At 36.6% G+C, this 17,049-nt stretch overlaps 2 protein-coding genes across 3 annotated transcripts in view; one reads left to right on the forward strand and one right to left on the reverse strand.

Annotated features, from left to right (window-relative positions):
- LOC104906866 (ammonium transporter 1 member 1) overlaps positions 1 to 842 on the forward strand; it is a 3,122-nt gene extending 2,280 nt beyond the window's left edge. The window contains exon 2 of the mRNA XM_010695695.4: positions 1 to 842. This exon is cut by the window's left edge and continues 32 nt beyond it. Within this exon, the coding sequence (XP_010693997.2) occupies positions 1 to 776 (776 nt within the window). The 3' untranslated portion in view covers positions 777 to 842.
- A 6,030-nt stretch (positions 843 to 6,872) lies between these two features.
- On the reverse strand, positions 6,873 to 16,794 carry LOC104906844 (proline--tRNA ligase, cytoplasmic). 2 transcript variants are annotated; one of them, XM_010695672.4, is made up of 13 exons: positions 16,619 to 16,794; positions 16,441 to 16,529; positions 16,260 to 16,345; positions 16,066 to 16,158; positions 14,408 to 14,524; positions 14,006 to 14,193; positions 13,423 to 13,489; positions 11,472 to 11,594; positions 11,119 to 11,271; positions 10,033 to 10,317; positions 8,918 to 9,136; positions 7,492 to 7,585; positions 6,873 to 7,172 (listed from the first exon to the last, which is right to left on the reverse strand). In XM_010695672.4, exons 1-13 carry the CDS (start codon positions 16,738 to 16,740, stop codon positions 7,108 to 7,110), a joined length of 1,701 nt encoding a protein of 566 aa, XP_010693974.2. In that variant the 5' UTR covers positions 16,741 to 16,794; the 3' UTR covers positions 6,873 to 7,107. The 2 variants fall into 2 exon arrangements, with proteins under 2 accessions (XP_010693974.2, XP_057249704.1); XM_057393721.1 differs by having other exon boundaries at positions 16,441 to 16,548; positions 16,619 to 16,717.
- Between the last annotated feature and the right edge of the window lie 255 nt (positions 16,795 to 17,049).

Below are 17,049 nucleotides of genomic sequence, written 5' to 3' on the forward strand. Positions count from 1 at the left end.
TAGCCTTACAAGGTCATAGTGCTTCATTGGTCGTCTTAGGGACTTTTCTTCTTTGGTTTGGCTGGTATGGTTTTAACCCGGGTTCATTTACTAAGATTCTTGTAACATATAACAACAACGGATCAAATTCTTACTATGGTCAATGGAGCGCAATCGGGAGGACAGCAGTAACCACAACATTAGCCGGGTGCATGGCTGCTCTAACCACATTATTCGGAAAGAGGCTTCTTTCGGGTCATTGGAACGTAAAGGATGTTTGTAACGGTTTATTAGGCGGGTTTGCGGCTATAACATCCGGATGCTCTGTGGTGGATCCATGGGCAGCAATTATATGCGGCTTCGTAGCAGCAGGGGTGCTAATTGGGTCGAACAAATTAGCAGAGCGATATAAGTATGATGACCCTTTAGAAGCAGCACAATTGCACGGTGGGTGCGGGGCATGGGGTGTCTTATTTACGGCTCTTTTTGCAAAGAAGCAGTATGTTAATGAAGTGTACCCAAGTGAACATGGTCGACCATTTGGGTTACTCATGGGTGGGGGAGGTAGGCTTCTGGCTGCCCATGTTGTGCAAATTTTAGCTATAATTGGATGGGTTAGTTTTACAATGGGGCCATTATTTTTCTTCCTTCATAAGCTCAAGCTATTAAGGATATCACCCGATGATGAGATAGAGGGTATGGATTTGACCCGGCATGGTGGGTTTGCTTATGCTTATCATGATGAAGGAGATTCCAACCAACGACTTGGAATCCAAGCGATAACGAGGGCAAGATAGATTAAAATGGGTATGATACTATGATGCATCAACATTCTAGAATTACTTGTATTAACGATATGTTTGGTTAGTGGTTATAACTAGTGTTAATTGTAATGAAATTTAATGTAAAGTTGTAAAGAAATTCTCGTGTCAATGACCATGAGAATGAAAGTTTATCATTAAACATGAGTTTCTCTTTATAAATTTTCATTACCACCCAATACCATCTTTCCAAGTGGTAATGGATGGTAATGAAATTTTAGTAAGAAAATGAATATCTTGGGATGAAGTAGCATTATTATAGGTAATGACATTGAATTTCTAGTACAAATTTACACAATAATGCATTACCATTCCCACCATTTATGACCTCCTACCAAACAGGCGTTAAGTGGAAGGTGGTCTTTTATATTTTAGGATTTTCATCTCTTGAATATTGTAAATTTGATATTAATTGTTAGTAATCTTACATTCTGATATACTTTTTGTAGGAAAAGGAAATATGTTACTCACTATCGTTCCATATTACTCTTTACATTTTTTATTTCCATCCGTTCCATATACCCTTTACGCTTCTAACTTGGGATATGGCTTATTATATATCACTTTGATCTTTCGGCTTCTTAAGCATAGCCTTTTACACTCTCAGCTTCATATGATAACCTGTTAACTCATCCTATCACATCGATCTTCTCAGTAAAATAGGAATTGGTGACCAAATATAAATGAGAAAATAAACTATGTGCCTTGAAAAGTGTAATAAGTTTTGTGGAATAGAGAAACTATTTCATTAGACAATATCATTTTCCATTGAGAATGTTTTTCTTCCAATCAAATAAAGTATAAATCAATTTGTAGATGCTTTAAATAGACTACTAGTGGAAACCTAGTTTCCTCTCTAGCACCCTCCTCTTCTCCCCTACCCCTTCTTTATCAGATAAAGGCTCTTTCATCCATGGTAAATCCTTTTCCTTTCTTATTTTCAGTTTTTAGTTTATTTTCTTGTTTTGTTGAATAAATTAGTATTTCTTAATGATAGTTTCCCGAACCATGTATGGAGATTTTAATCTTTGTTGTTGATATCTCCTTTTCCCCTATGGGAGTTGTGAGTCTGGTTTGTTTGCCTTTAGGTATTGAAAATTGTTACTCGTTGGTAGAACTTCAAGACTATCAACATGAAGGTATTGGAAACTCGGATGGTGGTTAACATGACTCGATCAAGCATGTTCATCCTTAAACTATGTCAGAATGATAGACTTCCTCATCAATAGATGCTTGATTCAACAAATATAAGGGGGGTTGTGTTGTATTGTTCGATTTGGTTCCTTGTACTTTCTCCAATGACGAATTTGATTTGATCTTGTTTGATTGTATCCTATTTTTCTTTATAACCTATTGTAGATGTCATTTGACATTGAATTAATAAAATTTCTCTTTTAGTAAAATAGATTATTAGCATATGCATTGTGACTTGTGACTTGTAAGCGACAAAACCCCCATGAAGAAGGAACAAGTTCTTAGACCTAAAAACACCATCGTAGTAAGTCATCTCGCCTTACTTTTCCACTTTTCCCCAAATTAACTGTAACACCCCAGAATTTCAAAGCAGAAACGAAAGAAATAATAATAGTATTAATAGGACGATGGCGGAAACATCGTCTTCTGGGAATGTCACTACTATAAGAAATGCGATTACATAACTAAGTGATAAACCAACATAAGTAAATAGTATAAACAAATTAAATTAATTAGAGTAATAACCAAAAGAGAAAACTGACTATCAAACTAATAAAAAGTTTAGGCCTAAAACACCTAGCTTTTTAATGCTCACAACTCAACTCGAGCCCAAAACCAAAGAAGATTCCCATCAACATAACCTGCAAAATATACAACAACTTCCACAATCAGTGGGGAGTAACTAGCACTTCTCCCAGCTCAAATAGAAATAGATAATGAACTTAAAAGAAATTAGAAGCAACATCAAAGAACACATTATCAAGATACCGTACTCACTACGAGGTACAAATAATCATAGCAACCAATAAGGAAAAATCCACTATCACACCAAATCCCTGTCAACCATGCAACAAATGCGGTCAACAAGCTCAAACACAACAGACCATGCCGTATGTGAGTAGACTTATTGGACCATGCCGCCCAAGGCCTACGTTGCTTATTCGAGGAACCATACCGCCCTTTTCGAATAGCCAGCATATTCGAGGAACCATACCGCCCTTTTCGAATAGCTAAATTCTACGGATCATACCACCCGTAGTGAACCAATGGACCATACCGCCCAAGGTTAAGTAACCAAATCCTAGGACCATACCGCCCTTAGGATAATCAAACACAAATTCCTAGAACCATACCGTTCTTAGGATCACATATCTCTAGAACCATACCGTTCTTAGAATTAGCTAACACAAATTCTTAGAACCATACCGTTCATAGGGTCAATCAAACACAAATTCCTAGGACCATGCCGTCCATAGGATCAATCCAACTCTACAAGCACAAGGTATACACGACAAGGTATACACAAAATCCATCTAATCCAACTTTCATAGGTATACACAACAAGGTATACAAGCAAATCGAATTCATTAACAAACAAGGTTCGAATGTGTGAATACACAACAAAGCATAAGCCCTCAACATACTCCAAACCAAACAACCATAGGCTTTCCAACAAAATAGGGCACATACCCTTAATGTAATAACTTAAGCCAACCAAAACTTACTCTAACACACTTAGCATACATGCCTAAGACCAACCAAGCAAAGATACCCTGCTGTAAGCCAAAAAGGGAAATTAAATCAAAACTACACCACACAGGGACAGTCGGACAGGCCCTCGTCGCGAGGTGCGACGACTATCGCGAGTCGCGACACTCTGGCCGTCGCGAGTCGCGAGCTGCGACTGCTCGTGGCTTGCGAGCTGTGCTCGTACGCCAACCACAACTCCAATAAACTCTTCACTTAGTCTCACGCATCCAAACCAACCCAAATTCATACCATTCACAAACTAATCACCCTAACAAGGGGCTATACATCAACAACAACATCCAACTACTCAAAATCCAATAATGACCAAAGAGAACCAAAATCAATCCAACCACAAAACAACAAGGAGATAAACTAATCAACGTGACTTAACAAGATGATCATAGTAACAATCCAAGATATGAAAGTAACACTAACAATCATGATACCACATGTAACTTCAATCATACAATCCTCTATGTTTCACCTAGCATGATACTACGTTCTCTAAAGCGATTCTAACAGCTTAAGTTCATAATCTATTCTCTATCGAACTAGAATAACGCTAGTTACCTTTTTCTTGAATGGTGAAAACTCTTATTTTGCACTGCTCTGTTCCGACCATGATTCCCGGTGATCAAAATCTTGGATTTTAAATCGCTCCGGTCAAAGTAAATAAAAAGATGTTATAAACATTATGTCCAAATTTGAAGACGATCCAACGGGTAGATCTCCGGATACGGTTATTTTCGTGAAGGTGTGATAGGGAACAAAAACCTGATGACTCGTCTGATTGAAACGAAAACTGCAATCGCGTCTTCCCCTTTCTTCAAAAAAAAAAAATGTACCACGAGCAAGATCTTTCCAAATAGATAGATTTTGACTACTCACACATTCAATTCGGATAAGAAACGAAGGAGTTATGATGCAAACAAAATGGGTGTGCAAAAATGGACGAAAATCCGAGAAGAGAGAAAAACTCTTTCTCTTCCTCTCTAAGGGTTGGACGAAAAATGGGGTTATAATGCAGCAAAAATCTGATTAATAACCTTCTTAAGCAATGGTTTAAAGGGTGATTACAAAGGTGGGTTAATGGAGAATTAAATAAGGGGTTACAAGATATTCAAAAGTTAGCTTCATAAGCACCAAAACTCTTCATCCTCCATTCCATAATTGCTGATTTTCGTCTAGCATGACACGCCACATGCGATGCAACATTTCATCACCCAAGTCGGTCCAACAACGTTACAAAAATGTTACGCGACAAAACGGGATCCTAAACGCCCAAATAAATAACGAAACTAATATAACAACTTAAAATAATAACTAACAACTTAAAATAAATATATATAAATATATCACAACATATAAAGATATATAAAAAACTTCATAACATGTTCCCAAATAATTCAAATGATAAATTATTCATTTTTATGAAAAAGAAAATACCATTTTAAAATAAACAAAGACAAAAAAAATAAAGGGTTAAAATTACGGGGTGTTACATTACCCCCTTACACACACACTCTCTCTCCTCAACCACAAATACCTTACAACCTTTTCCGCCACCATATATCGCACAAACCCCACCATCTCTACCGCCATCAGCGCACACACCCTATGTGAGGTATATGAAGCTCCGACAACAAGACATCAAAGCCATAATTATTTTTTATTTTTCAAAAAATGGTCTAAACATGAGGAAAGCAAGTCTAGTCCATGGTCATGACATTTTGAAACCATGAACTTTTAAGACGTCTTGGTCATGGCCCAGATGTGTTTGGGCCACAAGGCCAAGACATGTGTCAAAAACACGTTTGGTCAATTGTCAAGATGTAATGGAAAAACGTCTAGGCCATGGCCAAGACATGATTTTCACATCATTTATTGTAAAGAAGTTTATTTTGCACCTTCTTTTGTGTCTTATAATTGGAATGAACAATGAAGCCAACGAAATCTTGATTTAAACAACTAATGAATGCAGGATATGTTTAATATCTACTACAATAGAGTAGCTATAGATAGGTTTTTCTTCTACAAATGTTAACCCAATATATACCAAACATCACAAACGGATCATCAAATGTATAGAAATTTGCGAAAAGTATACTGTAGAGATGCAAACATGAGGAAAACACATTTAGTCCATGGTCAAGACGTGTTGAAGCCATGAACTTTTAAAACGTCTTGGTCAAGGCTCAAACGTGTTTGGGCCACATGGCCAAGACATGTGAAACCCACTTTTGGTCCATTGCCAAGATGTAATGGGAAAACGTCTAAGCCATGGCCAAGACGTGATTTTCACATCATTTATCGTTAAGAAATTTATTTTCCACCTTTATTTCTGTCGTATAATTGGAATACGCAATGAACCAACGAAACCTTAAACTAAACAACTCATGAATGCACGATATGTTTAATGTCTACCTACAACAGAGCAACTATAAAGAGGTTTTTCTTCTACAAATGTTCACCCAATATATACCAAACATCATAAACGGATCATCAAATTTATAGACATTTGCATGAAAAGTATAGTGTAGCGTAGGGATGCAAGCATCCCTAAGATAGGTTGTATAATTGTTCAGCATAAATTATATTTTATTATTATTATATATGTTGTATAATTATAGACATCGGATTTCATTTTAAATTACTTTTCAAGCTGAATTCAATACTATAAAAACTTCATGTTGTAACACTTTACTTGCATAATAATCAATAAGTCGTTCTTTGAGCTCCACTAATCACCTTCGGATCAAAATTTGATGATTCATCTGATGGATATTGCTTGATATTTGCAAGGTGTCTGAATCAAATTCCACTAGACACTTTAATTGTGGGCTTGTGGGATTTCCTTACCATTACCTTTCCCATCTCCACACAACTTCCAAAGGACCTTGTATGTGTAACTGGACCGAGTTAACCACCACATGCGAATAATTACCACGGCAATTTGATAAGGCTGGCGATTTGATAAGGGGTCTCTAAAACTATTTTGTTCCCGTGGAAGACGCCTAAAATTGATTTCCATGAAGCCAAGGTAAAACTTGAAACAACAAAACTATAAAATGAAACGATGTCAGAAGTACTCCCTCCATCCCAATTTAGTTGCTACATTTTGACCGTAGGTACTATTCACGTCATAACTTTGACTATCTTTTACTCCATATACATAAGAAAAAACATAATCATTTTGAATCTTGTTTGATTCTTCCCAATTTGTATTTTTCAAATATATAATTTTTATAATTTTTTCATATATGTAACTCAAGATATTGGTGTTTGAAGTTGCATCTCGTAAACTGTGAAAAAGCAAATGTAGCAACTAAATTGGAACGGAGGGAGTAATTAGTATCAAAAGGGGGATTGAATTGTACAAAGATATCCTTTTTCTCCAACTCAAATTCAAGTCAAGAAGAATCGATACAATCTACCAAAGTCCTGGAAAATGAGCTACCACTCTTGGTAAGAATAAGAACACCGGGAACCTGGCAATATGAAGGGAGTATTTGGAGTAGTACACAGTAGTTCGAGTGACTGCTATCTTTCATGTCAGAACACTGGAAAATCATAACGCAGACATTTAGTAGCTTCTGCCCCAATATGTCCACTTCTTAGCTGGTTTTCCAGAAGCAAAGCAAAGGGTACCTAGAAAAGAAAGATCAAAACAATCAACTTCTACTGAGACAGCTAAAGAACTTCGGATAATAGAGCGTACAAAGGTTTCAGAAGGAAGAAAGATTTTCCGCAATAATACAAGGTCAGGATCACTTCAGAGAAGATGATATATTAATTGACCTTGGACTGTGTTAGTTAAGTTGCTTACATGCAGTTTCTATCAGCCAAATATGATGATATGTCTAAACTAGTGTCAGAAAAAATACTTAAGACTGACAGAAAAGAATATTATGGTAATCAATTTTGAAAGGAGTTTTAAGGACACAACACAGGCTTCAAGAACTTATACCTTCTTCCAACTCTGGCTGGTCAAACGGTGAGCACAAAGTCTTCGCAGCCCCCATCTCACCTTTTGTTCGAGCTTTGACATCCTTCTCAACTTCCTGAAGAGACAGAAAACATTGCATCAAATACTCTGCCATATCTCCAAAAGAATAATCACGTACAATCCAAGAGTTAGAGCACTTTAAAGACTCTTGTGGTGATCTATTGTACAATGTACATTATGCCCTAAAGGGCAAGACCTATGCTTGTTATCAACCACCTGTTCCTTTGTTTCTTTCATCCTTTAGGGGAGGGAGACAAAGGCTTTGCACATTCTCTGTTTAATCCAACCCATACAGGGCCTATAGGCATAGACGCATAGTGCCATTCACGGGAGAGGAAATGTGGACATTGGACTTGACAAAATGTGTACCACCCCCCTACCATGTATGTGATAGGATTACATGAGTGAATGAGTATTGTCATGAGTCATGTATTTTAACTACGAAACCCATAATAGATTAATAAAGGTTGGATTAATTTCAGGGATATCAATAATCACCTTATGTTTTATCCACTTTAAGAATAACCACCTTATACTTCTTTTTATTTATTTTACCACCTTAACTTTACTAAGTTCTTAAATTTCACCATCACTTAAAGTTTTCCATCTATTTTTCCATCCAAATCGGCCCCGCCTATTAATTTCCCTCAATTCCACCTATGTTCTTCCATTACTCCTCGTCAAACCTTGCTCATAATCTTAAATCTATCTCAATTGTCAAAATTCTTCCAACTAAATCTACAATTAGGAGAGGGCAATTCATATATCCACCTTGTAATTCAATCTACGATGTAATCTATACAAATATATTAAAAGAAGTTCTTAAGCAAGTTTACACGCCACATGACACTATCCCTTTAGTTGTTTCGTTCCATGTCATCAACAGACATTAAAAAAATTAGATTCATGCTCCGTGTAAGATTCGACCACGTGACCTCAAGTTAATACAATAAAGTTCTAACCAATGAACTATGCAACATTAGGTGCTACTCTTTTGACACGAAAATAATAATAGCCAAGGCATCGCCCGGGCCTAATAACTAGTTTTGAAGATTACCAGGGACCTATCAAGGAGAGATAGAGAGGAAGAAAGGGGGGGGGGGGGGAACGGAATTTTGGACGGAAAGTGTTATCTGGTAGTGAAACTTGAGAAGTTAGTAAAATTAAGTTGGTAAATACAAAAAAAAAAAAAGAAATATAAGGTGGTTATTCTCAAGATCATAAGGTGGTTATTATAAAAGAATCCTTAATATGTAGATTAAATCAAAAATTTAGAGAACAGGACATACAGACGAGCATGAACAAGATAAAACATTTCTGTCATGAGGAAATAGCATCTATTATAATAAAAACGTAAGAAATAAAAATCATGCCAGAGTCTATATACCTCTTCATCACACCAAGGAGCCAAGATCAGTTTCTTCTGGCCCAAAGCTTCAATAAACTCATCCCACGTCCTAACTACTTTGATGCACTCATCTCTCTTCTGCTTTGCAACATCAAACATGTTCTGTTGAATTGTGTCCAGCAACTCTTTCACCTGATCGACCAAATTAGCCATTGGGATATCCTTCTTTTCCGTATTGTCACGTCGAACAGCACGAGCCTAAAACATGGACGATGTTGTCAAGTCTCAATAAGACATACATTCAACCAAGAAAAAGAATGAGATGAACAAAAGCGATTAATCAGATATGTTTCTATTTTCCAAGCTCAAGGGCAGGCTAAGTTGACCACCTATGAATAAACAATAAAACAAAGCCAGCCAATGGCTATGGAAATAAGCGAAGTAGCAAACAGATATTGCCAAAGTTCAGATAAATTTGTTGTCCATAAAAAACATATGCATGAACATCAGAATTCTCCATTTCACAATGAGGCACTCCATTGCCACCTACGCAGGTAATCAAACCCCAAATTTACCAGATTCTGAACTGCTAGTACTCAACGAAATTTCAATTCTAAAGGGCGATTCAAATCCTAATATTCTTTCCCCTTCAAACAAACAGTCTGCCACAAAGCTGCTCCCAGTTCAGTACTTCAGGCATATTCCGCAGAGTAGCAAAATATTGCTTCGCATCATACTGGAAGCTATTCAATTGGGAGACCCATGTAAAAAACTTAGGTCAGAATAGTGACTATTAAATCAGCTTGCTTTGAGCAAATAGATCATGATATAACATCTTTCACAGGCGATTAAAAAATATGACATCAGCCATCACAGCCTTCGGCAACTCTGACCTTTTTGGGGTCTTCATGAATGTGCATGAAACTATGGCAGCATGAAAAGACAGGGAAACTCGGAAGATATGGCAATGTTGAAACAGAAGAAGTTAAATCAAGAACTAATCAGCAATATCATTACATACAAACAATTAATCAGATAACGAAGCGCAGCATCTTTTAGATAATAATAGCAACAAATATAATTAGGACATGGATTTGAACAAGTTGAGACTGAAAGAAAATGATAGCTCAGAGAGAACAAAAGAACATGTATACCTGACTATTGGCCAAATCCTTTGGTCCAATCTCAAGTCTCAAAGGAACACCTTTCATCTCCCAGTGTGAGTACTTCCAGCCAGGAGAATAGTTATCCCTAAGATCTGTCTCAGCCCGAAGACCTGCTTCATTCAATATCTTGACAGTGGAAGTACAAGCATCATAAATTCCTTGCATATCTGCATCTTTGAAAGGGACAGGCACCACAATGACTTGGACAGCTGCTACTTTTGGAGGCAGAACTAGGCCTTTGTCATCGCCATGTGTCATCACCATGACCCCTATCTGCATATTGACAAGGATATCAGATCTTAGGAAAGCAGATGGATCACTTCAGTCAATTAACGCAAGCAATATCAATCAATTCCGATATGAACAGATGTTCCACTCATGTTACATTGTTAATAGTGTTGTTTCATCTCTGTGGTTGACATTAGAAGTTTTGAACTTCATCTGAGATGTGCGAGTCCTGCCACTCTTTGGTATGGTTGAGTGTTGCTACTCTACTTTCCTCCTGTTTTTTGTTTACATTTCTCTTTTCACGTGGCTTATTCTTTTCAGGCATACAACTACATAAATGATAGTATCCTGTCTTTCTCAAATCCTGCCTATAGTGTAATCAACACTGGAATAATAGTTGACAAACTGAACGGCATATCTGATCTAATCAGACATTTCTCTTTTCATGTGGCTCATTCTTTTAACAGCATACAACTATATAAATGATAGTGTCCTATCTTTCTCAAATCCTTCCCATAGTATAATCAACACTGGAATAGTAGTTGACAAACTGAACGGCATATCTGATCTAATCAGATATTGTTGTCTTCCATTGGTCTATGCCGAAGTACATGTTGCCATTTTCTAAACAAATTTTTTGAAACTTTAATTGACAGAAAAAGGAAAGAGGAAATAGAAATGCATTAGCTCTCTTCTATCTGGTTCAGTTTATTTGCATTCCAACTTCCAACATAACAATGTCCAGAAAGAATATCTCATCAAGATGCTAAAGACAGAAAAATTCCACAAAAGAAAAGCTCCGATAGAAAAAAGTAAATAATAATAACAAAAGGGTTGAAAACAGACCGTTCTGGTACTGTACGCCCATGAGTTCTGCCAAACCATTGCCTTCTCTCCTTTCTCATTTTCGTATGTTATCTCAAACATCTTTGCAAAATTTTGCCCTAAACAGTGTGAGGTTGCACCTTGTACACCACGCCCAGTGTTTGGAATAAAAGCCTGGGAATGGGAAGAGAGAAAATATGATGGAGAAATCAATTTGTAAAGCCAGAATATTTATAAAAAAAAAAAAAAACTCGAAGTATATAGAAAAAGAGACAGAAAAATAGTGTACTACTATGTCCATCAAGATAGAGAAACTTTTAAATAAATCAAACATTGACGAAAAGTACAACTCTCTCTAAAAACAATGTGACTACCTCAACACTTGTAGTGTAGTATCCACCAGCAAACTTCTCCATTTCACTCTTCTTTCCCTTGAAAACTGGAACAGCCAAAAATTCTTCATATATTCGCCGGTATAGTTCCAATATATCTAGAACCTAATGCAGCAATTAAAAGATAAGACAAAAAGAAGAATATATTTCCGGCTACTAATGAATGGATGAGATCATTTAACAACTATATCGAATTTTGAAAAACGAAAAGGATTACTTAGTTCCTTTTGTTCTCCAAGAGGTGTAAAATAAAGTTACCCATAAAAGTACAACAGAAGTATAATACAAAGTAACCGACAAATAAAAAAGTATAATACAATGCACAAAGCCAAGATTAGATCGGTTTACAGAGTACCTTACCAATTCTTAAAGGGGGTTGTTTAAAGAGTAACTACGACACAGATTTTAGTTAAAATTAGTCATCCACTAATGTGTACTATGGTTCTCTCTCTGTATGCTAATATCTATATCTATATACTTCCTCTATGTAGGGTTATGCCATTAGAGCAAGGGTAGCTAATACATCTGAATAAGGCCCACAGCCAGAACTTTGGAGAAGGCTATAAATGGACGTCTTCAGTATTTTGAGATGATTGTTGCAACCTCATATTATTTAGCCCTTTCATGTTTCTTCCCAAGCTGCACTTGGTATATTAACTAAAGGAGATGCTCAACAAAATATTAGATGTAAATGTGTGATCAAGCAGATATGAACAAAGAAGTTTTCTCTCTCGCTCTCTCTCTCTCTCCCCCCCCCCCCCACCCTCTCCACCAGGAGAAAGAATAACAAACAAAAAATAAATCCAATACTTTCTAACTTACCCAAAATACATATTCACAAAATGTAGAATGCAAATATTGTTTATTACCACTATGGTCTGCTCATATATACCACACCTCAAAATGTGAAATTAGGTCTCGTACTCTCGTTTCTACTCTCTGAAAGAAGGGGAACTATAATTTCACAGATGTAAGCTAAGTAGCACCAATACGGATACGGGGACGGATACGGGTACGGGGACGTAAAACGGCAAAATTAAAATTTCTGAAAACGGGTACGGCTTGGATTCAGCAAAAAATAAATGTAATATATTTTAATGAAGATATTACGTTAAATTTTTTATACTTAAATTTCAGTTTAATTTTTTTAAAAAAATATTAAAAGACATACATATTACAATATGAAAGATAAGTTTTCCTTCCTAGAATATAAACTTATATATAGGATAATTCCATTTAGTAGAAAAATAAAACTGTAAGTGAAAGAAAGATAAACAGTAAGAGAAACAACTTTATTTATTTTTTTAAAATATGCTGAACAGTTGTATTGTACCTGTACTACAGTAACTACACCACTATTCTGCCAAGGAGAATACAGCTGTCTAATCTAACTCTCACGTGCTCTTTTAACTTTAACCCTTCCCCTTCCCCTTCCCCTTCCCCACATTCAAAAATGAAAAAATAAACCAGAAAAGGTCGAGCATGGCTACAGCCTACAAATGACAAGGCTGCCGGTGAAGATTAGAGTATGCTTGCCGGTGAAGAAGAAGGAGAGAAAGAGGTTGCGCAGCTTCTATGAGAATGAGAAAGGCTGATAATAGAATTGGGGGAAATTGTAGAAAACCCTAGATCTGAGTTTTACAAGGCTGGGTACGTCTTCCACAGGCCCCAACCGTACCCAAGACGTACCCAAATTTTGCCTGGCCGTACCCAAGAGCATCCAACGTACCCAGGTTTTTGAGTTCGTTTTGGGGACGAATCCTAGCCGTCCCCATACCGTCCCCGTACCGTATCCGTACCGGGTACGGGATTCGGCCCTCAAGAGGCGTACCCGTGCTTCATAGGATGTAAGGCTCTAACATTAATGTCGTCAAATATAGAACTATAGAAGTACTTGTTAATACTTAGCTAGCTAGGTAAAACAATATCATACCTCAGCATCTGCCTCTTCCTGTGTTGCAAAAGCTGTATGGCCTTCTTGCCAGAGAAATTCACGACTCCTTCAAACACACGGACAAGCACTATTAGTTGGTACATGATAATTTGCAAGTCATAACATAATTATGAAATTCATTTTTCTATCACTAGACGATTTATATAAAATCATTTTTGTTCTCAACCAAAAAGAGGCTTTATTTAGATAAATGTTCCTTAAATTACTTTTGACTGCCTTATCAGTGAAAAACTGTATTAACACAACACCAAGGGAGCATGACGAATTAAGAGAATCATGGCCAAAGCAATAATTATTTTCAGCAACTATCTTATACAAAACTATCCCACAAATTATACTGAAAAATAAGAATAACTCATGATACTTCCATAGTTGTCAGTCCTTCAGGTTAACATTATCTTTATATTATTGCATGAATCGTTAGCTTTTTAAAGTGACAAGGAAATCTAGACTGGATGACTCTAAGGGAGATATCACACATAGTATGCTAGGGAAAAACGAAGTGGAAAGTACAACATAATGAACTTCAGAGCATTTTGTAGAAAAGTACACCATAAGTTACCTGATAAAGGGAGTAGGGTTGCTGAATTCCCAGCGGACAACATTGCACCACTGATTAAGTCTTAAAGGCAAGTCACGGTGTCCCCTGATCCACTTTGAGTAGTATGGATACATGACAGTCTCACTAGTGGGACGAATAGCAATAGGTACTTCCAAGTCAGATTGTCCAGACTTTGTTACCCATGCAACCTGAAAGAAAAAGTTAACAATCACTATACAAAGCAATATTCCAATGCTGACAGCAGTAAGCAGTCAAAACCCGAGCAATTCTACTGATAGCTCACGCAGTCTTGATCAGCCTCATAACAACGCAAGTATTTTTCTTCTATATGGAGTATGGACACACTCCGTCTCACATAATCATAATACAGCTAGTAAGAATAACATCAATGTATGAATTTACCTCTGGGGCAAAACCCTCAATATGGTCCTTCTCCTTCTCCAATACACCAGGTGAGACAAACAGAGGGAAATAGCAGTTCTTGATCTTCATCTTTTTTATTTCCGCATCAAAAAATTCCTGGTAATTTAAAAAAATAGAATGACCAATATAATCATGGAAGATACACGTAGTAGTCCTCATAATTCAATATAACTCCTTAGATGAACTAACCTCAGTTAAGCATATATTTAGTTCTAAAACTAACTCTAACATAAATTAAGTGGCCCTTACCTCACCCAACCTGACTGTTTCACCCTAAAACTTATTTTCTTTAAGATGAGAAACACAGCCTAATTTCAGCTATGTTATTATACTCTATTTCTACTCTCTGAAAGAAGGGGAAACTCACCCTGATCTTTTCTGGCAATAAATTGGCGCTTTTCACACACTTTGTTTGCATTTTTGGGTGAATCAGAAATGAAAACATTTCAAGAGTAAAAATTGCAAGGGGGAACATTTTAGTGCTTCATAGCCCTATATGCTCAATGCCACTTGTTAACTGTGTGTCTAGATCTCCCTTTTGTAGCTCAGCTGTCTTCTAGTACATTTATTTACTAATTATCAAAATCCAAGTCAGAAACAGGACTACCTAAGCATCCTTAGAGATAAGAAGACAATATATGGTTAAACAAAGAAGCGTGTCATAGTAAATCATATTAGATGTTGCCCATTCCTTCATGTTCATGTGTCAACATGCCTTGCCAGTTGCCTCTGTATTCTCCAAGCCATTCCGAATTAATCACTTAGCATTCCACACTGATATAATCACAGAATAATCTAACTCGTATTCTTATTTTCAATATGCCTTTTCAACATGCATTTTAAAAGGCATGTCGAATATTATCATAGCCCAATGCCTCTAAAGGAGTTTCAACCCTGAGTAGGATAGAAGTTAATACACACAACCTAATCCTTGCAAATACTCCCTCATTCCACAAAAGCGTAGATCTTTTGTGGAAGGTGAAAACAAGAAATAAGGAACAGACCAAATGGTCCATATACATCACTCATCTTCGAGTTCACCATCAAGCACATCCAATCTAATAAATCCTTTCCTTGATTGTCGTGACAACTTTCAGGACTTCATATTTTATATCCTTTTTTAGCAAAATGTGATTCATCATGTAATTTATCTCAATAATAGTACATCTAACTTTACTGCTTTCAAAAGCTTCCTATTTAATTTCATCAGAACCTCCCATCACTTCCATCCAAAAACGAGACGCAAAATGGAAAAGCAACCTCACATCCATAAACCACTTCCCTTCAAAGCAGTACCAACAATTTATTGAGGCAGACATCTCTCCACCAAACTTTGCCTAAATCACATCTTATATATGCTTAGTGAAGCTTGGAACCTAAAAGCAAGCTAAATCCTATAAATTACTCCACACGAACATCAAAATGACAGAAAAGAACTTAACTGCAACCTTGCAAAACACTAAACCAAGTCAAGTAGGGTCATTTCTATGCATACTACAAAAACCTGAAAAGTACACAAACTAGCTACAATGAGAGAACACAAAAAAACCATATAAATTCGACATCAGGACCCCTTGTCCAAATAGTAGTGTTATAGCAGCCTGACATTGTAATGTAAAAGAATGACAGCAACTTACTTGCATAGACTCCCAAATGGACATAGTCCATGGCCTCAGAATGTAACACCCGGAGATATCGTAATACTCGATCATCTCAGCATTGACAACAACCTGGGATCAATCAAGCATAACATTTCAACACAGTAATAAACAACATTCATTAATCATTACTAAATGTACATTAATCTAACATAAAAACAATAATCGGATACCTCAGAATACCACTCCCCAAAATTCTCAGCCTTCTTATAAGTTAACCCTAAACCAGTCTCTTTCTTCACCTCCTTCTTCTTACCACCTGAAAATCGGTCAAAATTCAAATTAATCAACAGCTACATTACATTACTACTCAATCAAGCGACAATACTACTCAATTCGAATTTAGAAACTCACCAGTTTTAGGTTTAGCTTTCGTATCACCAGCTTTAACCTTCGCATCACCAGCCATGGCGGAAATTGTTCTAGTGCGATTGAAAATGCACCTGTAAAGCAAGCCAAAACCTAAGTAAAACCGATGAATATGAATCTGAAAAAGAGGAGAGAGAAAGGAAGAAGATGGTAGAGATGATACCTGGGAGACGGCGGGAGGAGAGAGAAAGAGAAAGAGGAGAAAATGCGCGAGGTGAAATAAGGGCTGGCGAGGGTGTGCGAAGATGCGTTGAAAAAAGTGTAAGCGAAATTGGCAGCTGACATCAGAAGATGTTTAGTAGTAATACAGACAGTAGTTGCTTGCTGTTGTAAACCCGCCACTTTCTTCCCACACCCTCTCTCTCAAGTCTCAAAGACTAAAACCCTACATTTTTTACTTTCAAAATGAGATGGATAAGGTGGATATGAATTATGATATCGCATATTGGAAGTGAAAAGAAAATCTTACAAGCACAATAGGTATCATTCCAAATTTCGCTCTTAATTTTTCATGTTAATTTTAAAAAAAAAAAACTTTTTCGCTAAAATATAATATTTTATTCATTAAAATATGTATATCGTATAAATATATAT

This window comes from Beta vulgaris, chromosome 3 (assembly GCF_026745355.1).
Source record: "Beta vulgaris subsp. vulgaris cultivar EL10 chromosome 3, EL10.2, whole genome shotgun sequence".
NCBI classification, from domain to species: domain Eukaryota; kingdom Viridiplantae; phylum Streptophyta; class Magnoliopsida; order Caryophyllales; family Amaranthaceae; genus Beta; species Beta vulgaris.